General features: G+C 38.1%; 1 protein-coding gene across 1 annotated transcript in view; it reads left to right on the top strand.

Annotated features, from left to right (window-relative positions):
- Positions 1-241: 241 nt before the first annotated feature.
- Positions 242-27,204, top strand: part of LOC306848926 (membrane-associated guanylate kinase, WW and PDZ domain-containing protein 3-like) — a gene marked incomplete at both ends in the record, with an annotated part of 67,069 nt that continues 40,106 nt past the window's right edge. Inside the window, 3 exons of the mRNA XM_079383716.1 lie at positions 242-324; positions 17,616-17,905; positions 25,238-25,354. Of these exons, the coding sequence (XP_079239842.1) occupies positions 242-324; positions 17,616-17,905; positions 25,238-25,354 (490 nt within the window). The remainder of the gene's footprint in view (positions 325-17,615; positions 17,906-25,237; positions 25,355-27,204) is intronic.

Below are 27,204 nucleotides of genomic sequence, written 5' to 3'. Positions count from 1 at the left end.
CAGATCATCACGAGTCCAGTTCCCAGCTGAACACACACACACACACACACACACACACACACACACGCGCGCGCGCGAGCGTCTGGAGCGCTTCTCATCTGCGTGCAGATGGTGCTTCTCTAGACAACAGCATTTAGAAGTCGTAGAAAGTTATAAATCTCGCAGCAACCTTCCGAATAATTAACATTAAGGAATTATTTGTAGGTATTTGACCGTCTGGGTCAAATCTAGGCTTTTATCGATGTATATAGACGCGTTTAAACGGATGATTCTTGAACGGCTGAATTGTTTGAAAAGGATGTGTGTGTGTCAGCGGCGGTGCAGGTGAGTGTTTCTGATAAATATCCTCTTGTGTGAGTGTTTGGACTGTAAATGTGGGAGAGATAGATACGTTGAGTTTGTGCTTAACAATGCAACATGTTATGCTACATTCATTTTCACTTAATTTCCAAACTTAACATCTATTTATCTATTTAGGCTTTTTAAAATGTAGACTGTCAAGTCATTTGTTAGTTTTTGTTTATTTTATCTCTAGATCAATGCTTCATTATGAAGTAAAAATATAACCTTTTGTATAAATTTGTTCTTTGACACACGTGGACTTAATTTTCATATTTAATATAGCTACTAATTTATTTATTTATTTATTTTAAATAATAATTAATTGTCTTATGAATTATTATGTATATTAATGTTCATATCATTAACAGTTATTTATTTCATAAATAAAAAACAGCTTATTATACAAAGTCCATTATTATTATAATATATGGTTTGAATCCAATTCATCAAACAATTAAAAAATGTATATACTATGTATAATAAACTATTTATATACTTATTTAAACGAAGTATTTATATAATATCTGATTAATTAACATATTATATAAATATATAATATATATAAAAATTTATATAATTTATATATGTTAATTAATCACACACACACACACACATATATATATATATATATATTTTTTTTTTACAGTAATTCATTTATAATAATTCAATCATTTGTTAGTATATTAATTATTTACCTTCATCTACTTATTTAGATGAATTGAGAGATGCACATGCTGAATTTATTTAGCTTGTTTATTTGTTTGTTTGTTTTCACACACATACCATTTCTTGTTGGTACTGTAAATCTGTTAGTTTGTGGTTTAGCTGTCTTGCGTGTCATCAGCTTGATGTGTGTCTTTGAATTTCATCAAGTTTGAAAGACTCTTTGGAAATGCATGCATGTGCAAATATGTTTATATAACTTTGAATCACAGTCATTTGTATGTGACTGGTGTAAACAGGCAGAGAGATGCTGAGTTGCTGAGTTGTGTGTGTGTGTGTGGGGGGGGGGGTCTGTCCTGATGTGCTACTGAAATAATGAATGTTGTGACCCAGACTTCACAACAGTGCATTGCTGAAGACTCAGGGAGCAGTCAAGGTTATCCAACAGTGATGAATCATTCATTAATATGAGAAAGAGAGAGGGAGAAAGAGACAGAAGTCTGAAGAAAGCAAAAATTGCAATATTCCCTATATCCCAAACCCCTGAGAAACACACACAAAAAAAACTATGAACATATTGTTGTTTGTACTAATGCTAGCCTTTCCTCACCTTCTCAATTTCAGCTAATTTACCAATCCAAATTCTGGCCAATTATAATCGTCTTATTGAGGCTGTCTGAATGAGTTCATCTGATAGCTGAGCATCTGCTAATGAGATGATTCTGATCCTCTGTGAAGAGCATGTATTGTGCACGGTTGTTAATTGTGTGATTATATGCACAGTCCACACCTCACTTCATGCATATTCAAGATGATGTGTAGAAGGTGTGGTTGAAGGAGAGAGAGATGCGAGGATGCTGCAGTTTACCCTTGCTGTGTAGGACAGCACTGCAAGACAATTCTGCTTCTTTGAGCTCACTGTTTGCATTGCAATACCATCACGATCTGCTAACCTGTTTCATCTTATTCAGTCTCAGATGTATAATGGAATCGACATGAGTCATATTATGTGAGAAATTGTGAACGTCATTCACAAAGTTGAAGTTGCAAATAAAACAAAGATTATTAGAGTACATTTTCATATTCATATTTGTTTTACAAGAAAATACTATTTCAAAAATGCTGTTTTTTTGTAATTAATTGTGAAATCTACTAGACATTTCTGAAGGAACATTGATTTTGAGCCAGTGTTTTACAAGTAGTTCATACAGAAATGAAAATTCTGTCACCATGTTCTAACCCTTGTGTTATTATTTGACTTCCTTTCTTCCAAAAACACAGATGGAGATACTTTGAAGAGTGTTTATGCTTCTCTTTTCCATAACTAAATCATGCAGTAACCAGAGGCTGTATACCTTTTAATATTTCTTTAAAAAATAGTCATGTGGTGTGAACAACAATAACAAAAACAAACAAACAAACAAAAACAGGAAATTATTTTATAGAGAGGACCGCTGCAGACCCTCAAGTCTTCTAAAATATTCAATTTACTTGTCTTTTTTATGGCAAGCCATATTATTGAAACATCATGTGGTGCGACTCTCCAAAAACTTAAAAAAATATATTAATAGTTTATTTTTTATATTTTTACATTTTATTTTATTTTATATTTGGATCACATTTTTTAAATAACATAATTGTTAAAATTAATAGAACTATAATCATATTAATACAATAAAATTCTTAATAATTAACATACTGACATGTATTCAAGGTGTAAAAAAATGTTATTACGGTAGCACTTTACAATAAGGTGTCATTTATTAACATTAGTTAATTTATAACTAACATGTACGAACAATGAACAATACATATATTACTTTATTTAGTAATCTTTTTTAATGTTAGTTAATAAAAATACAGTCGTTCATTGTTTGTTAATGTTAGTTCACAGTGCATTAACAGCTTGTGGTTTTAATAATGACTTAGTAAATGCTGAAATTAACATTAAGATTAATAAAATGTGTAGAACTATTATTCATTCTTAGATCACGGTAACAAATGCAGGTAACTAATGAACCTTATTGTAAAGTGTTACCGCTATTACTTTTTCACACCAATCAATGAACCAAACTGTTTGAACACTTATTTCTTGACTTGGGTCAGTGAAGTGTGGCACAATTGAGATTGTATTGTTCTTTATCGTCCCACTATTTAACCTAAGAGTCAATACCTGGACCATAGTTCCTCTCGCTTCATTATCCAGACCAAATGGACCTTGACATGTCTGTTGCTTGGAACAACACAAATATAAATCTGAACGGTGATGGATCGGTCCCCGTTATGTGGATATTGATAGCAGGTATAGGGCATAAGCGTGTCGCTATAAAATTGTTACAAGAGAACCGCACACAGCCTTGAGCTGTAGGCTGCACTGAGGAGGCGAGAGGGAGGGCTGCAGGGATCAATATCAGTGAGCAGGAGAAGACATGGTTGAGAAGGGAGAAACAGAGGGGTAAGGGACTGAAGGAGAATGAGGAGGTGGGGTGAAAGGAGAGAAAAGTAGGCTGGTGGGGAGAACGAGCTCAGAGGGGAGCGATGGACGGTCACCTTCAGCGATGGCATCTGATTCAGCACAATCTTTCCCACTCGGGTTACTGCACTGTGACTTACTCAAGCATGCTGGGACTCTCTGAGGCCAAGCCTCTCTTTCCGTCTCTTTCTATCCCTCTGTCTGTTTCTCCTTTGACCTTTCTTCTATACAAACTCAGCCTCCTCTTATTTTTGTCCTTCTGGTACTTCTACACACAACTCAGGATTTATGATTTGTGATGGTTTTATTTTCTCCAATATCATGTCATTGTCATCATCTAGCTTTAGAGTCTTTAGTCATGTCACAATATACCTAGACTTTTTTTTTCTTCTTGTGTTTGGGTCATTTTTCATCTCCCTTATGTTATGTCAATATCTTGGTTTTTCTCTCTCTATCTTTATAGACAATCACCACTCCCACACAAGCGTTTTGCTCCGTCATACTTTTGTTTTGGGTCTTTGCACATCATGCAGAGAACATTATGTTTTATCTTTGACAATAAAAGCTTTTCGACAAAGAAAAAACACAATTAAAAGCTTTCAGGCATGTCGTTTTGCATTTTCACTTTTGATCTATGACTGAATCTTTGAAGTACTTTGCTGTATTTTTCAGCTTTTTGCCAGCTCTTTTGACAGTTTAAACTACCATCAAAGATTCATTTTTTAATATTTAATTAAATTTTTTAAAAAGATTTTTATTTTAAATAATTATTTTATAGAACAAGGATGCAATAAATTGATCAAATTGACAGTAAAGACGTTTACGAAAGATTTCTGTTTCAAATAAATGCTGTTCTTGAATGTTCTTTTCATCAAAGAACCCTGAACTTTTTCAACAATAATAATAATGTTTTTTCATGCACCAAATCATATCAGAATGATTTCTGAAGGATCATGTGACACGGAAGACGAGTAATGATGCTGAAAAATCAGCTTTGCCATCACAGGAATAAATTACATTTTAAAATATATAAAATAAATAACAGCTATTTTAAATTATAATATTTCACAATATTACTGTTTTTAATTAAAAAAAATCAAATGCAGCCTTGGTGAGCATAAGAGATTTCTTTCAAAAACATAAAAAAATCTTACCAATGACAATTTTTTTATCAGTAATGTACATGATTTTATGTACCCTTATTAAATTTATAGTAGCACATTTATTTCCTACCCTGATTGCATTGAGCTTCATGGGTATTAAGTCTAATGTGGCTGTGGGTGTGTGTAGGCTGTGTTTTGGGAATGTTTGGTGTGTGTTTTTCAGCCCACTCACATTTAATCTTTTATTTTTAAATCTGTCACGGCTGTCCATGTGTCTGCAACACTAGTGGCCCAGATTTGGGCAGGATTGAGCATCACAGAGTTTAATGCAGCCCGTGTCTGAGGGTGCGGGAGAGTGATTAAATGCTAGATGTGTTACTACCCAGACATTCTCCAGCAGTCTGTAGGCTGTGGATGCTCAGGTTCATTTGGAGGTCGTTTGTAATTTAAGATGCACGGGTTGGCTGGCCTCCAGCAAGTCTCTCCGTGGAGGGTGATATAAGATTAGGGTCAGAGCAGACAAATACAGGTTAGGACAGGGAAGGGGTGACATAACTGCTCAAATGCAAGTTATTAAAGTTATGCGGAAGCCTAAATTATTCTAAATTAGCCTAAATTATTCTTCTTAGTAATACATTAGCCTGTGCTATATATTTTGATGTGAATTGAAATTATTGTGGAAATTTCAAACTAAGTGAAAAATTCAAAGTAATCCATTCAGAAATCCAAATAGGCTACTTTTTGAATGAACTGTAATCTGATTACCAGTGATTTTAATTGTAACTAAATACAACTATTCATATTTTATATTTGAAATACGTAATACCATTACAGTTTCTTCTCTGTTACTTCTCAGCCCTTATATTTACCACAACATTGGTTAAAAACACGATTTTTCATGATGCTTCATACGATCACTGACAGTGGACCTTTAAATGTTTTTACCATTTTACATTTTTCCCTGAGGTCCACATGTTAGTTAAAATAGATGTTTTACTAAAACATCACGAAAAAAAAAAAAAGTGCTATTTTTGCTGTTGTAGCTTTAAGACCCTTAACCCTTTGATGCACACGCTGAAAACCCCTTCTAATGCACAACACGGGTCTAAAATGATCCATATTCATTTCCTATGTTATTTCATGCTTCACTAGGCATTTTTTTGTTTTATCTTTTGAAATCAGTTTATTTCAGCATTTAATATTCCCTGATCTATAAATTCCCTGATCCAGGAATATTCAAAATATCTTTTTACAATGACCACAAATTAATATTTAGTTTTTTCCTAGGTTTTGTGTTACTACATCAAGTTTACACACATGGGTCAAAAATGACCCATCTATGCATGCATGAAAAAAACTAAAGAATAAATAATTATTTTAGCAGTTATTTAGACCAACACATTTAACACTTTAAATATGTTTATTTGCCATTTTGTCACACATAACTTATGCATATCACTGATAACCGATAACACTGAAAGTGAACTTTCTGTATTGCAGCTGTAGTGAATTGTAGTGAATGTGACCGAATAGATGAAAATAAAACTAATAAAATAAAATCACACAGGTTTGCCATCTCAAACTGCCATCTCAGTGCTTACAGGCCTCACAAATGGCAGCTACAGGTTTGTTAGAAAATACAGTAAATTAAGTCTCCTATAAGGTCATTAGTCTGATTAACATGACACACACACACAAAGAGACATATACTCAAATTGAAGAATTCTGTTGTTTCAGGTTTCTAGATTAGATTTATGTTTATCATTGTCATGTTATATATTTTGCGTTCTGCTCTTTTTATGTAGTTTTCAAGTATTTTAGTTCATACAATAATATATATTTATTTCAATCCCATGCTGAAAAAAATAAAATAAAAATCAGCACATAATTTGTAATAGTTTTACTGATTTATGATGAGAATTGTATTGGTTTTAATGGAAACTGTAATGGTGCCTGTTGGTCTCTACTGGTAATTGGTCGTTTAAAAAACAACAACAACAAATGAAAACACTAAATCCTAATGTAATATGTCCCAAAACACACTACAGGAAACCATTACCATTGTATTGTTTGTAATGGTATTTGTAGTGGAAATCATTAGAATTTCTGTGAGTTTCTATTGTTTTTGTCAGCAGGGTCACCATGGGTTTTGTGATTGCCATAAATGCGACAGGATTGCTGCAATATTGTAAGATATGGCGACTGTTTGTGCTGTAGTTGTGGTGGGCCTATTTGGGAGAAAATCCAGGGCTGTTTTTTACTCCCAGTCCTTCCCTGGCCATTAATCTGGAATGTCTGGGATCAGCCGTGCTAACACTTTAGATAAAGAAATTCAAAAGAAAAATGTTCAAATGCACAACAAGCAGTTGATCTGTGTATACACTGATTATATATTGTCGCTGTCAGACAGAAACCTTGTATGTCCAAAACCATTAATTTTCAGAAACACTGAGACAATAGTTTTCTGCAGTAAATATGTTCCTACTTGCAAAACAATAGCAAATAATCAAAGCTTTCTATATGGGTCATTTTTGACCCATGTGTGTAAAATTGATGTATAAATACAAAAACAGTGTTTTTTTAATAAAGTGAAGAGAGGAAAAATAAACATAATGAGTTGTGGCAATCAAAAACAAGATGTTTAATGAATACCTGGAAAAATAAATGATAAAATGCATTTCTTTTAAAGATTCAGCAAAGAAACACTCAGCCATGACTGAAATAACATTGGAAATTAATAAGGGTCATTTTAGACCCATGTTGTGCATTAGAAGGGTAGCGACACAAAAACTATTTTTATTCAAAAAGTAAGAAATAAAAATAAGAATATGTGATGATCAAAAACAAGTTAATTGAGGAATTCTGAATGATGAAATTAATTTCTTGCAAAGATATAGAAAAAATAAACTTGGTCGGATCACTTTAGACCTATGTAGTGCATCAAAGGGTTAAAATGAGATTGTAAAAGCTTTACAAAGTAATATGTGGCACACAATCAGTTAAAGGAAGTATGCTCGCTCTTGCTACTTAGCAGAATTACAAAAATAAAGCATATTTCAAACAACCTTTGCAGACGCACCCTATACTTATCAAGCCCTTGCAGTTATTCTTATCCTTACTATATCTTACTATTTTATCTGTGGCTTGTCAGTAAAAGCTTACCTGAGTTTAGCTTACTTCTTTTCTTAAGAAGGAACTTTGCAAGTTTGTCATCTCAAATGAAACCCAAACATACAATCACATTCCTCCATCTTGTAAAAGCACTGCCAATATTTACCCTTATTTTACTCTGTTGTCTGTCTCTGCATATTTTAGTAAGTCTTTGAATTTTGACTTACACTTCTTTAACTGAATCTGGATTTCTTTTCCCATGTAAATTTCATCTGGCTCAGCCTGCTACAGTAGCCAAGCCCCAAACTCTCACTATTGGTTGAGCTGAAAATACTGACGGATCTGCCCATACGCAAATGTAATATATGTGCCTGCACTATATAGACAAATGTATTGGGACATTTACACCAACAGGGTCTTTAATGACATTGCATTCTAATTGCATAGACTTTAATATGGATTTGATCCCTGAAAAACAGTCCCATAGCATTATGCTTCCTTCATTATTTGTAACTCCACTTTCTTCATTATTTGTAAGCTCCAGAGTCTAGTGGTGGTGTGATTTTACCACTTCATCCAACTCTTGGCATTGTGCTTGGTGATGTGAGGCTTGCATACTGCTGCTTAGCCATGGAAACCATTTCACAAAGCTCCCACCGTACATTTTTTGTGCTGATTTTAATGCCATTGGATGTTTGGAAGTCTTCAGTTATGGGATAAGCAGAGCGTTGGTGACTTTTATGCACCATGTGCCTCAGCATTAAGGTGACCTGCGTGGTCTTACACCTCATGGCTGATTTTCTGCTGTCCCTAAATGCTTCCGCTTTTCAGTATGCGGGGATAAAATTTCACAAACTGACCTACTGTAAGGTGGCATGACATCCTAACCTATACCTTATAGGTAACATATATATAGCAATATCACTTTTGATTTAGTGCAGCATACGTCATATATTACATTTGGGTGAGCAGATCACTGTATATGTTTGATGGTGCTTGAAAGGCTCAGTGTTTACACTTTTAGGGGAGATAAACTCATAAATTATAAGTATATTATTTCCAGTGTGCTACAATGTATTTCTTTTCACAAGGGTAAGCATAGTTGATGTGTAAATTTGAGCAATCATGCATTCAAATTTCTGATGTTAAATATAAATGTATTATTTCTGGACCCTTATAAGATATCAAGAAACGAATCAAAGCTTTTTGGACTTCTGGTCTCTCAGGATTCTGTGAAGGAACGTAAATTCCCCTCTCAGTCATTGTGCAGAGCTGTCATGCTTACCAACACTAAAACAACAAGGATAAGCAAACAAGATGGGAATAACTGATTCATCAGAGACTTTGTAAAGGAGAAAACCTGCAAGGTGAAATGCAAAGATTTGTTTCCTTTGTCTTCCTCACTTTTGTCCCCAGCCTGCATAACAATCAGTCCGCCCAAACACAGATGTGTATTTCACACTGAGTGATATTCCTATTAGAGCAAGGTGTTTCTCATACAAATGAGGTGCTTTTTCAGCTTTGACTGGAATAAATGTTCTAGATTGTTGAGCAGAAGCTGTCTCTGCATGTTTATAAGATTAATCAGATCATACAGGTGCAGTATTCACCTTACAGCTCTTGTTTATTTCTGTTAAGATAGATGTCATGCGGCAGATAACTTTACCTCCTGTGGTTTGTTGCTGACACAGAGATGTGTTCTTGTCTTCTGTCTTGGTGGATAGTTTCATTATGAAATTCTTCTATGATAAACACCATTTATGTTCTTTAGAATTTAATGCTTTCATAATGTAATACATCTTCATTCTGTCTCAGTTGCTGTCTGTTTGTCTCTCATTTTCAAACATTCTTTTCTCTCTTTGATTGATTCTATTAGACACTCTTGTAATTGAGTCACTTTGTTTAATCTCTTCTCTTTACTTTCATAATTTGGGCACGTCTCAGTTGAGACTACAGTTTCTTGTAGGCGGTGGCTCCAAGATTTGCGGAACGGTATTGACCCTTTCGTTAACTGAAATCATGTTTATACCAAAATATACAGCTATAATAATACAGGCGGTAAATAGAAGGTCAAAGGATGACTTGATGTTTATCATTAATGACCTTTAAATAAAAAATGGCTGATAAACCCTACTACTTGTGACACTAAAAAACATTAACTAAACAACATAAAACTAAAACATATGTATAACTGATAAAACATAACTGTACATTTAACAAATAAATCATACATATTGCTCACAAAAATATTTTGAACAATATTTTACTGCAAAAAGCATGTTATACACACATTGTCTTGTTAAATATACAGTAGAAAATAATCATGTCTGTCATGTAATTCATGTCTATCATTCATTTTTGACAGCTTTCAGTGCAGGTTCACTGCAGTATTTTATAATTATATTTTCATTAAATGTTATGCATCTTTGCTGTTTTATCTCAGTTTTTCTCTTTCTCTCGGAGCGGCGTCTGAACTGATAAATCTCTTTATTGCTTTAGTCACCTTCTAATTAGTGTCACAAGCCTGGAGCCCCTGTTTATCTTCACTGGCCAAAAGAAGTTACTCATCTTTATTTTTTATCTCCCTGTGTCCTTTGGGTGTTCATAATAATGAAAGTGCCTTGAAATGGCTTGCTTTTTCCATCTAACCCACACTGTAAAAAATAAATTGTTGAGCAAACATAAAAAAATAAGGCAACTTGATGCAGTAAGACATTCGAGTTCACTCAACAATAGTTTTTTAGTTCTGCTCAGTAAAGATACTTTGTTGAGCCAATGTAAATTAGTTTGTTCATGCAATGCTAATTGTCTTATTTTGCTAATAGAAATATTCTTGTCACAGCAACTGAAACAACAATTACTGTCGTTGAGGTAATTCATTTTTTATGCTTTTTCATTGTTTGTAAGACAACTTACAATACTAAGATATCCAGATAATAGTCATAAGTGGTTGAACATACTCTAGGCCTCAAAACTAGACACACAAACGTCAAGAACGGTGACAATCAACAAATGTTAAAAAGATTAGCTTTAAATGAAGTCAGCAAACAGCAAAACAATAATCCTATAACAGTAACTGCATAATTTATTCATGCTGAAATGCATGCTGGGAACTCACAAAGCCTTGACATTTAAACAACGTGAAATTCTTTGTTCAGACAACTGCGTTTGACTAGTTGGGACAACATTTGGGGTAATTTTGTTGGTTTGACAAGGGTTTTTATGTAGTTTCAAGAAAATATTTTTTTTAGTATTTGAGACTCAAAAGGTTTTGCAAACTGGAAAAGGTGCAGCTGCATTTTTTTACAGTGCAGACTTACCTTTCTACACTTTTAAAAGTTTGAAGGAATAGTTCACCCAAAAATGAAAAATTGCTGAAATTGTCTCTCTCTCAGGCTATCCAAGATATAAATGAGTTTGTTTCTTCATTGAAACAGATTTGGAGAAATGTAGCATTACACTCTTAAAAATGTGATGCCATAGAAGAACCATTTTTGGTTCCACAAAGAAGCATTCAGTCAAAGGTTTTTTAAAGAACCACCTCTTTCTTACCTTTTTAATCTGAAGAGCCTTCTTTTGCCACAAAGAACCTTTTATGAAACAGAAATTTTCTTCAAATGTTCAAGGTTCTTTATGGAACCATTTAAACGGTTTAAAAAGGTTCATTAAACACAATTGAACATTAAAAAGGTTCTTCTATGGCATCATGAAGCAACTTCATTTTTAAGAGTATACATCACTTGCTCATCAATCGATCCTCTGCAGTGAATGGGTGCCGTCAATATGAGAGTCCAAACAGCTGATAAAAACATGGAAGAAAAAGTAAACCATGGAAGTAATCCACAAGAAATCCACATGACTACCATTGATTACCATCTTGTGAAGTGAAAAACTGCATGTTTGTGATAAACAAGTCTATCATCAAGGCATTTTAACTTTAAATTGTTGTTTCTGGCCAAAATATGAGTCCATGATAACACTTTCTCCAGTGAAAAAAAGAAATCATGCTCTATTGTCTTTTCACATCAAGATCCAACAAAATATTTGTTTAGAACTGCTTTGGCTTATAAACGGTGCTTGATCTGTACCTATTTCTCTCCTGAGTCAGACAAGACGACTATATCCTTAGCCTGAGGCAAGAGCTTGAAGTTAAAAACGTCTTAATCATGGATTTGTTTCTTACAAACACGCAGATTTTCACTTCACAAGACATTAACTGATGGACTGGAGTCGTCTGGATTATTTTTGGATTATTGTGGTGTTTTTATCAGCTGTTTGGAGTCTCATTCTGACGGCACCCATTCACTGCAGAGGATCCATTGCTGAGCAAGTGATGTAATACTGCATTTCTCTAAATCTGTTCTGATGAAGAAACAAGCTCATCTACATCTTGAATGGCCTGAGCTTGAGTAAATTTTAAGCAAATTTTCATAATTGGGTGAACTATTTCTTTAATGATTTCATTCCAGAAAAGACTGTATTCCAAGGATGCTTTTCTGTGAACACCTACAATGTGACACTTAAACACTTCCAGTGATAATGAATTCAGCAGTCTCTAAAAAGGCAGTGGCCCAGGGTAAGGTCGGCTATGATAATGAATACAGAGATGAACATCCGTTGTTCCACATTCTGACCACGAGCAGACACACAGCGCCCCATCACATGACTCTATACTAGTTTTGTTGGCACACACAATGTATAGCCTATAGCATTAGTTATTCATGTTGCATGAATGAGATGCTATGGGTGTTCCTGGAATAAAGATTGATCCAAAAATAGGTCTTATGAGGAAACAGATATATTTAGAGAGAAAACAACAATGGCGGAAGATGTGACAGATTGTTTTGCTCTGGGACTGTATGGGATTTCACTGGTGAGCCATCTTAGCAGAACAGAGGGGTGGATGCAAAAACGCATATGGGGTGGTCAGCTCTTTCCTGACCTTAAGGTTCAGCATTTTCAACACTACATGTAAAATATGCAGTATCTTCATAGAGCCACCAGCGTTTCTAGTTCATCCGGTTGAAACTGATGTAACAAAACAGCTTTTTCAAAGCAGAAAATCTGCTATATGGAAAGTATAGAACATCTAAGCTAATAATAATTATAATCACAAATAATCAGAATTGAATGAAAATGAATGTACACATGTATGCGTCAAATGTATTTATGTTCCCTAGAGAAAGATCAAAATGCTCTTTATATTTGTGGCAATGACAAGGAGGCTTTTCATCTCCAGAGACAGAGAGATTCAACCTTTGAATATAGATGCAAGTAATGCCGCTGAGCAAGGTTGACAGTCTAGACCGTGAAGATGTGTAGCTATATAACCAGAACCTCCGCTCTGTGTGTGTGTCTGACAGCACGAGACGTCTCAAACCAACCAGACTTGACAGTTTGTCTCACACAAAGACACCTCTAGACATTTGAGTGTGTAACTAGGAATATATTTGCTTGATCTTGCCACATATACAATACAACAATCTATCTATCTGTCTGTCTGTCTGTCTGTCCGTCCGTCTGTCTGTCTATCTCTGTACTTGTGAAAACTAAATGCATTGAATGTGTACTTGCAGTGAAATATAAAAAATCTATATATATATAATAACTATAAAAAAGGCCATTTAAGTGTAATTAAAGAGAGAAACATGCAGTTATTGTCCAAACAGAAGGTCACACAGCTGGACAGAGAAAGAACAGAAAAGAGGAAACGGGATACAGTGTGTATCTATATACATGCATCATGACTTAGCAACATATATGTGTTTCAGCTCACGTAACAAATCGCTCAACCCTACCCATAGACCTTAGTCTATTTATGTTATATGATGTTATATTTAATTCTACATTCATTTCTACACATGAAAAAGGGGGAGGGACTGAATTACAGTCTGTTTAATAGGTTGTCCTGGCTAAATATCATTTATCACTTCTAATTTTCTTGACATGTTTTCTAAAGTTCTTTATCCACTGGAAGAGAGTGTATTTTAGTGTTATCCCGCCCCTCTATCTGTGGACACCTGAGCTCTCCTGCTCCAAGGTCATATCCACGACTCCTCTTCCTGTGCCAAAGGCAGCCTGCGTGGAGCCTGGCTCAGTTTATATCTGTCTCCGTAGCTGATATAAAAAAGACTCCTCCTATCAGCTGCCGCATCTCCGTGGGTGGGGCTGGATAAATGACCGATCGGCCAATTGCTCAACTGGAAACAATTAGTCATGTCTCCTCAGATGCTCCTCGTGCTGTTTAATTAGCCTCATTAAGCCTGGTGGGCAGGACAGCCTGAGGGGACGTTTGGACGCCGTAACCGTGGGTTGACTGCTCCTCCGTCTGACCCCTGGTCAGGATTGTATCGATCACCAATTAGAGTATATTGATCTTTCTCAGACCCCCCGGTGGTAATAACATAAGAGAGACAATTAAGAGGAAAGTGTAAGATGGTGCTGGAAGCTAACTCATGTACTGCTTTACTATAAATCATGTGTTATGGTTGTAAAAACAGACCAAAGATGTTTTTTTTATCCACAGGGTAATTTTTTAGCATTTTAGAAAATTTTAAAACCTGAATAATCTTAAAAGACAGACAAAAAAGTCCAAGACTAGTCAGATTGGCCTGTTGGCTGGTTTTAGAGCAGTGGTATTATGTATATACTGTTATAATATTTATTGAATTAGCTTTTATTGTTATATTTTCAATTTACATTTTAATTTTAATCTTAGTGATTTTGTTAGGTGTGTTTGTCAATTAGCTTTTCAGTTAGTGTTTCAACATTTCTAATTTGAGGTTTTTCACCTTTATATTTTATTTTATTTCAGCTTTATTGCAATTATTGAAAACTATTTTTAATGCTTTTAGTTTGAGTTTTACTTAACAGCACTGTTTTAGAGGGGGTTTGGGCATTTTTTAGCTGAGAAGACCAACTTGCTGGCCAGCTAAACCAGGCTATGAGAGCAGTTTAATTTGGTATGCCGTCTAACGAGACCAAATCTTATTTTTTGCCAAATTGGTCTGAAGTTATAAGCAGAAATGTCACAATTTTATATCTTTTGTGCCCAAACTACTCATTTACCCTCAGGTCGTGCTTGTTATAATACATACCATGTTTGGTCAGAATCTAAAACTATGGGTGGATAGTAGATGGTTTCTAGGTTAAGTGGTTGCCGTGTTGTTGCTAGAGTATTTTGTGTAGGGGTGGGCGATATGACCAAAATCTTCTATCACGATATGAGTAATTTTATTTCACGGTAACAATATATATCACAATATAGTTATTTTTGCTTTAAATAAGGTCTTTATGATATCAAATTTTTGATATAGACAGTTTATAATTCTTGTCACTAGTGTCAAAATCACAAAAAACAATTAATCAAAACCTATAGCTCACTTCAGACAAGTAAACAGTTCTACAGATACATATCCCACCCCAAGGTGCTTAGTTGCTAGGGCATTGCTAGGTGGTTGCTAGGGCCGTCTGGATGCTAGCTAGATGGATGATTGATTTGGTAGGGCATTGCTGGGTGGTTGCCAAATGGTTACTTGGTTGCTACAGCATTAGGTGGTTTCTATGTTGTCATAGGTGGTTGCTAGATGGTTTCTAGGGTGTTCTATGTAGTTAATTGATTGCCAGTATATAGCTAGAATATTCTGTTTGGGCACTTGGTTGCTAGGGCATTTCTAGGCCGTTTCTGGGTGGTTGGTAGATGGTTTCTAGGGTGTTCTGTGTGGTTAATTAGTTGCTATGGTGTTGCTAAAGGCATTGCTAAGGCATTGCTAGGTGGTTGCTAGGTAGTTGCTTGGTCATTAGGTGTTTGCTAACTGTTTGTTGAAATTTTTTTCTCCACCTAGAATTTTTTTTATAATCCACCAAGTGAAAACATAACGCCAAATCATTAAACCTATGATCTGTAATATAATAATATCTCCTTCAAACACTCTATTGAAGCTATATTGTTGTGATGACATTGAAAGAGTAACAATTACTGTAGTAGTTTTGGCTGGTGGATGGTTTCCATGGCAAATATTTGTAAGGCAGTAGTCTTGCTCTTTTTTCCATATTGACCGCTTGATCTGCTTTATCCCCTTTGGCTGTCACAGACATATTTTCCCCCATTTTATCTAATCCTTATCCTCTCTTGTCTCCCGCTATCTCCTGCTCTATCTGGCATCAGTCCTCTAACTAACCTCGGCGTTTTCCTCCGTGACCCGACTCCTCGCCCTCCTCTTACGTTCATTCCTTCATTCTGTCAGCTCCTCACGCTCCCTCGCCATCTGTCCTGTCTTGATCTCCCTCTCTGATTATCTCTCTCTTTTCCCTATCTGTTTCTCGCCGGACATCTACACATCACTGCTGCTTTAAAGTCGCTCCCGAGTAAGAGAGTGGACGGGGCTGCGAGGGAATGGCAGCGCTGCTCTAATACTGTCATGTCTCAAGGCGCTCTCGCTCAGACTGCACCTGCCCCTCGCGCGAGCCTGGCCAACTGTCACTTAGTGGGGCATCTCTACATGTTAAAGCTCTGAGACTTCAAAACTGTAGTCTCTTCAAATCATGGTCTGTCACCTTTACATCAGAGGATGTGTCCACTCAAATTTTACTAAAGAAAGCTGAAACTCCATTGAATTTGATAAATATTGCCAAGTGAAAATGTTTGTTTCTCTAAATAATTATTTATTTTTCCTTTGAAAACATTTGAGGTTCATTTGTTTTTGTGCCTATGTTTACTCTATAAATGGATTGCTCTCATCTGTATAAAGTGAGAATTATTGCACAGAGAAATAAAATTACAAAAAAGGAAAGTAGCACAATGAATTAAACATGAAAAAATCAAACAGCATTTTCCTGTAAAACATATTGAAATCTGTTTTATTTACAACTTTGAAATATTTTTACCGTGTACAAATATTTAAAAAATATTTTTTTTTTTGCTAAATTGAACTATTTACATCAAGGAATACCATGGTATTACCATGCTACTCGTCTTTAAAGCATATTTTACTGTTTCCAAAAACCACATAGCTCATTTAACTTTTCATTTTGCAAGTGGTAATTAATTTTAATTTAATTATTGCATGAGAAGTTTAAGAAAGGCTACACTGCATGAAGAGTTTACATGAAGGACAGACAAAGCTTTATCATTATAATACAGCTGTAAATCATAATTTCAGGTATCTTTGTGTTTACGTTATGCAATAGTAATTTTGTATATGCAGCCTAATATTAAGCCTAATGTCTTAAATTTACATTTGCGTTAATGTTTATTAATTTAGCAGATGCTTTAATGAGTGGAAGCTTGTTTTACAGTATAAAAAAGATAAAAATAAAAATAATTGTGAGATATAAATTAATTTAAAAATTTGGAATTGCAAGAAAAAGTCAGAATTGTGAAATTTTTCTTTCAAATATATCACAGTTTGATTATTTGTTATCTCATACAATAGCATCTAATATACATACATTTTTAAGCATGTTTTCAGTGAAATATTTTTTTGAGCCATAGTAGCTGTTTTGTTGGGGGTTGCTTCAAGTGTCATGTTTGCCTTGAAGAGCTCCTCCACCTGTTTCCATGAAGCAGGTTTGTGTTCATTGTGCCTCCCACTGAGATAGCATCTGTTGATTTGTCTGGAGGCTCCTTACAGAAACGAGGGCACACTCTTGTTGTTTAGGCACATATTGACCTCCTGCCCTCTCTGATCTGTCTGCTCCATCTCAGCCAGATTTAAGAAAGAAATAGTTCCTGCAAAAATGAATATTCAGTGATTACTTAGTCTTTTAAAAACCCATATGCCAGTATTCCATATTTACAACATGTAAAAGCACTGAACATACCAGTACACTGAATGTTTTTCATTAGATGTTCTATGTTGAGTCCCTACTGACATGAATTTAATCTGTGTCTATATCCCTCTCTCTCTGTGTTTCTCTGGCAGTTCGTTGGCCATGTCTAAGGTTGCAGTAAAGAAGCTGCACTGGCGCTCTAAAGTGCAGGAGATCTTCGTACCGCTGGTGGGCAGCACTGGAGAGTTGGGAATTGCCATCGGAGGCGGGGCTGATTATGGCGAGTTCCCGTTTGTCACCGCAGCACCAGGGGGAGGGATCACAGTTGGCGATATCATCTTAGAAATCGGTGGAACTCCTGTTTTGGGCCTGACTTTAGGAGATGTGCGTGGGCTCTTAAACTCCTGCCCCCATCCAATCCGCATCAAGACAGTGTCTCCAGGTACGGTTGGTACTGTACATTGAACATGGATTTTTGTTCTCTAAATGTTTTTTTGTTTCCTCCAGTGGTGTTTCTTATCGCTGTTAGTGATCCTTTGTTAATTATTTAGCAAGGACACATTAAATTGATCAAAAGTGACAGTAAAGACAGTTAGAGTGTTACAAAAGGTTACTATTTCATATAGATGCTATTCTTTTGAACTTTCTGTTCTTTAAAAAATCCTTATTCATGGTGTCCATAAAAATGTTAAGCAGCACAACTGTTTTCAACATTGATAATAATTAGAAATGTTTTTTTTGAGCAGCAAATCAATAAATTAGAATGATTTCTGAAGGATCATGTGACACTGAAGAACGGAGAATGACTAATGAAAATTCATGCCATCACATTTAAAATTACATTTCAGAATATACTGAAATAGTAAACATTGCTTTTAAATTGTAATTATATTTTACAATATTACTGTTTTTACTGTATTTATTTTAGTATAATTTAATTATTATAAATTATGTATAATTTAGTTTACATTTTAGTAATTTTGTTATGTGCTTTTGTCATTTTTAGGAGCGTTGTTTTATTATTAGCTTTAATTTCATTTAATTTCAGTTTTACAAATTTTTGTACATCAACTGAAACTTTTAATTCAGCTTTATTTCAATTAAGGAAAATAAGTTTTAATAGTATTAGTTTTAGTTAATAAAACGAACACAAGTTCCCCTTCAGGAACTCGAGCTTCGTCGAAAGTGCTAGGGGAACGCCTTCAGCGTGACCGCGCTCTGAATCACATGTGTAATCTGTCCAATGGAAGGACGAGACGTCACGGGTGGGTGACATAATCAACCAGGAAGCATAAAAGCATGTGCGGAGGAGCCGCGTCAGCTTTTTGTCATTCAGCAACCACTACTCTGTGTGTGTGTGTGTGTGTGTGTGTCTGTCGATCTGTGTTGTGAGTCTTATTTAGTGTTGTTTGTCCCTCACAATCACTTGAATAAGCTCCACAATGTCTAAAAGTGCAGAGAAAACTAAGCACTTGGGCGAGAGCAGGTCGCATTGCGGGCTGTGTGTTCCTCCCTGCGAACTATCACTGCTGGGGATACACACAGTCCGTGTGTGGTCTGCTTGAGAGCAGAGCACGCAGAGTCTGTTCTCGAGGGAGCTGACTGCCTGCTTTGTGAGCGTTTGTCACTGTGTCTGCTTGCTCTCGGAAGGCTGTCTTTGAGGAGGGTGCTTTCACCAGCATTCCTCGCGGTGGCGGTCCCGCTTCTGCCAAGGCGAGCGGCGGCTGCACTCTTGGGAATGCAGATGGATCAGGTGGAGGGAATGAAGATGGGCGAGCCCCTATCTTCTTCCTTTCCCATCAGATCCAGCGCCCGCCCTCTGGGTTCGGAAGCCCGCCCCACCCCGCGGTTTCCTCCCCCCAGAGAGAGGGCTCGACGCTCCGCTTGTCTTCCTCTGAGGAGGTGGACGTGAAGGACGTCAATGAATTGTAAAGCTGCAGTGTTTGCACAAGCATATTATGAATGACGACATCATTATAGCAGCGTAAGAAATGCTAGAAATGGAGTTTGCGCTGTCAGCTCTAAAGAAAAGGGGGCTGATTGTGCTTCTCCCCGCCGTATGATGTCGCGGTTCCGCTCCACCACTACTGAGGCACGGCGGCGAGTGAGATTGCAGGGATCACAACATGGATCTGGCGGACGGGTTGGAGACGGGTTTGCTCTATCTCCACCTGCATTCCCCAGATCTAGTGCTCTCGCTCGGGTCTGGAAGCCCGCGGTGCGGTTCTTCCCCCTTTGAGTGAGAGCTCGCTGTTGCAGCGTGCGTTGCAGAGGCGACGCGTACATTGCGTCATTCTCATTCTTATTATGAATCCTTTTCATATCAGACCGTGTTTACTCGTCTGGTTGTCTTTCTGCATTTAATTTTGAGGAATTAAATTATGTACTTCATCTAACTAGGAGAAGTTAGATGTGTAAATATGTATACATATACATATATGTGTGTATTGGAGCCATTTCTCGAGTGAGAGCATGATGCTTTACCTCTCTTCCTCTGAGGAGGTTGAGGTGATCAGCAGGGGCTGCTGGGCGGAGCAGCCCCAACCGTGTTCCAGCTCCTCATTTATGGAGCATCACTTCTCGTACTCCCCATAATATTGGAGTCAGAGTGGCGCTCCTGGGCCAAAGGCTTCTAGCGGATCTGCGGACCGTCATTCTTGCTGGATAGTCTTTGGCTAAAACGTCCTGCTGCGTATGACCAGGACCCAGGGCGGGAAGAGCGGCGTACATTGCATTACACGGTGCCCGTCTCTCCTCAGTGCCCTCAGGAGATCGGTCTGCCAACCCTGCCAGTGTTCCAGGGCGCATCGGTCTCCAGTGAGCGCTTCTCTCAGTTACTTCCGCCTGGAAACGTAGCGGAACTGAGAGGCTCGCCGCCCCTTTGGGGGTCTTTAGAGCAGCTAGAGCGTCCGTCCCCTGCCGTTCTTCCGCTTCAGGGCACCGAGCTAGCAGCTCTAAGCACACCAGAGGCCAGTCTCGAGAGACTGGTTCCCTTAGTAGGCACCTGGCTAAGCGTGTCTCATTGGGTCCTGCCTGAGCAGGCTCTGGTTCTATCAGTCTAGTCTTCCTATAAATGATGCGGGTCTGAGGACCGTCGTTTCAATAGGAGACTTCAGCTGAGGCAGTCCTGATGCTATGGTCCAGGACTCATGAGGGCAGGCCCCTCTGGGGAAGATCGGCGTACACCGCAGTAAACGGTGCCCGTCTCTCCTCAGTGCCCTCGGGAGATCGGTCTGCCAACCCTGCCACGTACGGTGTTCCAGGGTGCATCGATCTCCAGTGAGCACACATCTCAGTTTCTTCCGACCAGAAACGTAGCGGAGCTGAGATGCTCGCCACCCCTTCGGGGGTCTCTAGAGCAGCTAGTTCGGCCGTCTCCTGCTGGTGTGCCGTTCCAGGACACCGAGCTAGCTGCTCTGGGTACACCAGAGGCCAGTCTCGAGAGACTGGTTCCCTTAGTAGACTATTTGGCTACTGCCAAATGTGTCTCCATGGGCCCTGCATACTGTAGAGAGAGGCTACAGAATCCAGTTTGGTTCTCCTCTGCCTCAATTCAACGGAGTAAATCCCACTCTGGTGGGCCCTGAGCAGGCTCTGGTAATGGAACGAGAAGTAAAGTACTCTCTTGGGGAAGGAGGCCATCGAGGTGCTCCCTCCTCACGAATGAGAGTCCGGGTTCTACAGCCGGTACCTCATAGTTCCCAAGAAGGATGGAGGGTTGCGTCCCATTTTAGATCTGCCTCAGCTGAACCGCTCAGTCATGTGACTGAAGTTGAAGATGCTTACAATCAAACATGTCGTGTCTCAAATCAGGACGGAGGACTGGTTTGTCACGATAGATCTAAAGGACGCGTACTTCCAAGTCTCCATTCTTTCCAGTCACAGGAAGTTCTTGAGGTTTGCTTTCGGGGGTGAAGCTTACCAATATCGAGTTCTTCCCTTTGGCCTAGCACTCTCACCCCGTACTTTCACGAAGTGTGTGGATGCGGCACTAACCCCGAGACGGTATCGAGACGATCCTCACAGTCAAGAGAGTGAAATAAGGCCAGTCACTCACTGTCAAGCAGTTTCAGAGACTGCTGGGTCTGATGGCATCTGCGTCCAACGTGATACCTTTTGGCCTGCTGTACATGAGACCCCTACAGTGGTGACTCAAGACCAAGGGGTTCTCCCCGCACTTTCACTCCGCACTTTCAAGGTCACTAGACGATGCATACGTGCCTTAGAAATGTGGAGGAAACCTTGGTTCTTGTTCCAGGGCCCGGTGTTTTGAGCTCCTTGTCGCCGTGTAACACTAGCGACGGACGCGGCCCTCACCGGTTGGGGAGCAGTCATGAGTGGCCACCCTGCCCGCGGTCTGTGGAGTGGCCGCCATCTGATATGGCATATCAATTGGCTGGAGATGCTGGCTGTGTTTTGAGCACTCAAACACCTCCTCCCAGACCTAAGAGATCACCACGTGTTGGTGCGCACTGACAGGTTGTCGACCGAGGTTGTCGAGACCATCCTCCAATCCAGAGCTCCCTCTACGAGGAAACTGTACGCCCTGAAGTGGAAGCTCTTCACTTCATGGTGCGGAGGTTGCCTGCTCGACCCAGCTAACTGCCCAATTGGTACAGTTCTGGAGTTCGTGCAGGCCTGTTCCTCTGCAGGGTTAACCCACTCCACCCTGAGGGTCTACGTGGCGGCTATATCGGCCTACCACGCCCTTGTCGGTGGCCTTTCAGTGGGTAGACACCCCCTAGTACATGTTTCTTCCAGAGGCTGAGGCCTCCAGCCAGAGAGCTTATGCTATGTGGTGGATCAGGATGCTATTCTATAACCTTGAGTCCTCTGCTCTCCCCTTTCCTGGGGATCAAGACTCTCTTCTTAGAAGTTGGCCTTTGGGACGCAGGCCCCGCCGACTTTAGCCACTCAAAAAATCCATCTTTGTCAACTGTTCATATAAAGAGCTTGGTCCCTTGTTGCAGGAATTTGTGGTATTGATGTCACATGGGTCGTATGTCACCTGTAGGGGGCGCTGATATTTATTGCAAGGTGTCATGGCATGATGAATTTTTTTTGTGTCAACCACCATGACTTCCTCCGTCCTCTATTAGATCGATGAGCAACCTGAGTCCTCTGCATCCCCCTCTTCTCTCTCTCTCTCTCTCTGCTATTCTCACACCTTTTACACCTCCAACTACTAACTGAAGAGTATTAAATTTAGCTTTGTCAGTAAAGTTATAATTCACTGTTGTATGTTTCATTAGCTGATGAGAATATCTCATAGACCTAGAAATACAGACTTACGCATCCTGTTCTGTTGTTAATATCGGCCTTTGATCTGCCTGTGTATCCTATATAAACGCAGTAGCCACAGAGAAGAGGAGCTTTGTGCTAATTCTGGCACTTCTATTTTAAAAAAAGATCAATATGTACTGTCCCTGCTGAAATACACCCAAGTCTTTATAAAAGCAACTCTGTCTTTCAAACAGTGGAAGTGATCATAGTGAGCGGCTGAGGATTTGCTTCATTTAGTCCTATTTGATTTCCAATATTTCATGTTGATTTTGCACTTTTGCAATTTACTGAATTGCTACCGGATGATACATTATTAAACTAAATGTTATATTTGAAGAAGAAAATTTGAGTGATGCTTGCCTGTGCAAGATTTGCCACCGTGATGTGTGATGTATTCTGGGGTGCGTTTCCCAAAAGCAACTATGGTTGCAAGTTCTGTCAATATCAGTAGAGTTCAATGGAACTTAACGAACATAATTAGTTAACGATGCTTTTGGGAAATGCACCCCTGGTTGCCAGATAATTGCAATATTGCTGCTGAGCTGTTCCGAGTGGCATTTTAATGCGTTTTAACAGTATTTTTCGTGGTTGCTTTAAGCTTTCTAGTGTTTTTGACAAGTTGCTATGTGGTTTCTGCTGTATTCTTGATGGCTACTATGGTGTTTTTGATAAGATGTTTAATGTGTTGCTGTGTGGTTGCTTGGATATGGTTTGTTTTGGTTGTTTAAGGTAGGTTCTAGGTCTATTAGGTTGCCTGGTTATTGCTTGTTGCTGAGGTGTTATGAGTGGTGTTTAATTTGTTGCTATGTGGTTTGTGGTTGCTAGGACATTCTTGTGATTACTTGGGTATTTGAGTGGCTGAATGGTGTTTAATGGGATAGTTTACCCAAAAATGTAAATTCTGTCAATAATTACTCACCCTCATGTTGTTCCTAACCCGTAAGACCTTTGGAACACAAATTAAGATATTTTTTATGAAATCTGAAAGCTTTCTAACCATCCATAGAGAGCAACAAAACTACCACATTCAAGGCCCAGAAAGGTAGTAAAGACATTGTTAAAATAGTCCATGTGACTTCAGTGGTTCAACCGTAATTTTTTAAAGCTACGAAAATGCTTTTTGTTTGCCAAAAAAAAAAAAAAAAACAACAACTTTATTCAACAATTTTTCTCTTCTGTGTCAAGTCTGTTTTAATGATGTCCTTACTACGCTTCTGGGCCTTGAACATGGTAGTTGTGCTGCTGTCTATGCAGGGTCAGAAAGCTTTCGGATCTCATCAAAAATATTTTAATTTGGGTTCGGAAGTTGAACGAAGGTCTTACGGGTTTGGAACAACATAAGGGTGAGTAGGCCTAATTAATGACAGAATTAAAATTTTTGGGTGAACTATCTCTTTAATGTTTTTATGCAGTTGGGGGTTGGTAGTGTGTTGTGGGTTGTTGCCAGATCATTGCTATGTGGTTGTTAAGGTGTTCTGAGTAGTGTTTGGTGCATTGCTATGTGATTCTTGTATTTTTTGCTTGTTGTATGTTTCAGTAGTCAGAAAACTTCTTAATATTTAGAAAAGTAACAAGCTACTTGATTTGAGGCACCATTCATGTTCATAGCACAAACGATGCAGGACTAGTTACGTGTTGACGTACTTTGTGCAGATCCCTGACTGAATGCAATCCACACTAATTTGGCAGAATTAAGTAGAGTTCAGAGAGAGCAGCAGGCCAGCAATAGCATCCTCCCAGTATATCATAGCGGTCATGTCATACCTATATGCTGTGTGAATGTGTGCGCTCATGTGGTTTCAGGGTTTATGTTCCTTTATGAGAACTGTGAGCTGTGTTTTATTACTAAGAGAGGTGGAGTGGGGGTGGGTCTGTCATTTTGATGGGTTCGAGAGGCACTCTGTTCATCTATAACAGCCAAGTGGCCTGTCATCAGAGACCATAAACCACAGCAGATGAAATAAAGAGATCAGCCATGTTGAGTGGAGCACTGGGCAGCCGTGCTAAGACTGTGTGTGTGACATTTTTCACTTTAATCCAAGGCTGTGTATGTGTGTGTGTGTGGGAGAACATCTCTCTATGGCACACACTTTTCATTATAACTCTAATGTGTTTCTACATAGCGTAATATGGCATTATACTGACCATAAACATGTGATTTCATTGTAGTCTTCGATAGCATTTCTTTGCAGTTCTGGCTGGAAGGTAAAACAACCCTGGCTTCATTTGATTGATTAGAAACACCTCTAATATCTACAAAGGTTAATCAATACTGCCTCCAGGGACTGGGCAGAATTTATCTGTGTATGGGTTTATTTTCGCAAGCTCTTCAGTTTTTTTGAATTGCAGATTTTGAGTTGGGTAAGCACATTGTCTCATTTGTAAATGTTAATGTATGGGATATTCTTACTGTATGCGTTAAATCAGAACGTCTCTGTTTGTTCACTTGTCCATCTTTCCCTTTCTAATTCTTTTTCTGTCCTTTTTCCAGGCTCAACTCTATGCAAGGATCTAAGGTTATATCTGAGCAAATGTTTCACACCGGGTTCAATGGACAGTCAACTCCAGCAGGTGATCCGAGAAAACCTCTACTTGAGAGCCGTGCCCTGTGAGTACCCCAGAAAATACAATTCAAAATACAGTTTGCCTTTTTAAAGCTTAAACCTATATAGAGGTCTAATTTATGTTTAGTTTCAATGAGAAATGTGTAGTTTCACTAGCATTACAGACAGAATAAAAAGTGACTTCTGTCATTAGTCAGAAAACAGATAGCCAAGCCCCAAACTCACATCATTTTATGATCTGTTGCTGTGTCTGAATGCTTAAACAAACAAAGCAATGTTCTGATTAATGCATGATATCAGCTTTGACTCTGCTTCTCTTAAAGGTCCTTAGGACAAATAAAAATTTAACTATTTATTTTCTTGATTCATATATCACTGTTTAGAAACTGTTTACGGTAAGAATTTAAGTAAGATTTAAGGTAAGATTAATGGGGATAATATGGTTTTAGAAGAATTTGAAATGCTTTATAGTATTTTATATGTTAAGATCTATTTTTTCTGAGTCTGAGACAAATCTGAGAATGGAAAACCAAAGCAATAGTCTCCATTTGCTTCATTTAATCCCATTGCATTGATTAATTTGTCATTTTTCTTTTCTATGGTTAAACACACATATACACACAAGTGTAAACAACCCAATAAACTACTAGAAAATGAGCTTGTTATTTCATGCAACAGCACTTAACATCTTGCACGCAGACTGATCAAGCTCAAGCTGCAGTTTTTCTGATGAAGTGTTAATTGAGGTGGGATCCATTTAATAGAAAGCAGGTGTTGACATCTCCAACTGGTTTCACTGCGACAAGAAATCCAGGATGCGAGAGAACGAAAGAAAGATAGAGAAGGGAAAGGTGAAGATAGTTACCAAATGAACCATTTTTTCTGTCATTTACATGGCATCCTCATCCTCAAACCCAACATGCTGTTATTTTTCAAGTGGAGAATAAGTTTGAATACTTTACACAATCCTTTAATATGAGCAGTGGTGTTTTGAATACATATCTTTTACGCTCTGTGAGAGAAAACCATTGAAGATGTCCTCTTAACATTTCCATGCTTTTCACTTTGCTTTCCACGCTTGTTTCTATCAGTCGTCTCTCTTTCACACCCTCTGTTCTGCTCAACTCCCTGTTGCTTAATTTTTCTCTGCCCTTTATCCTGAGCTTTAAAATCCTAATTACATTTTGAGTAATTTCTTTCCCGTTTTAATCTTTGTGCAGCGATAAGACACAGATTTGGATTAACCTCCATCAAAATCATAAGCTTTTGTTAAGTAGATGAAGTTTTTACAGCGGAATTATTAACAGAGACATATAAAGAGGGGGAAATCATAGGTGTATAAGTCCTGCCTTTCAGTTAAAAGAGCCAGTCACCATTTTTTATTCAGTATGCTTACTCTAAAATGTGCATGATAACCCTAAAAATTAAAGGTTTATAGTGTGATTTGAGCTAATGAAGCTGTCAATCAATCTTGTTAGATTTTTGCAGAATTTTGACTGTTTTGGAGATTTTTAACAGTTTTGGAGATTTCTATTATTTACATAGAAAGGAGTTGTCTGGAGTGTTACAAAGATGGCCGCTGAGTGAACTGAATAGCCTTAAGGGGACTTTGAATTCATTGTGAAACTTTTGTGGCCACTTCAGGAACTTCCTGGTGAGGCTGGCGCTCAGTTTTTCTCTTTCACTGTTCCTTCCTCAGACATTGTTTGAAAAGTTTTCAGTCAGTTCTCATAGTTCACCAAGAGGACTTGATGGCGTCTGGCTCTGCACATGTGTTTGTGCATGTGTGGGAGTGTGTTTGAAATGTTGCGTAGACTTGAGTGGGGTAATCTCTGATTTATGGTGAAGTAGGTCATGCCGAGCTTGATGCTGCCCGCCGTGTGCCATTCTTGCT

Source organism: Barbus barbus, assembly GCF_936440315.1.
Source record: "Barbus barbus genome assembly, chromosome: 29".
NCBI classification, from domain to species: domain Eukaryota; kingdom Metazoa; phylum Chordata; class Actinopteri; order Cypriniformes; family Cyprinidae; genus Barbus; species Barbus barbus.
Note: the sequence above shows the minus strand (reverse complement) of the source record. Positions and strands in the feature narration are given on the sequence as shown.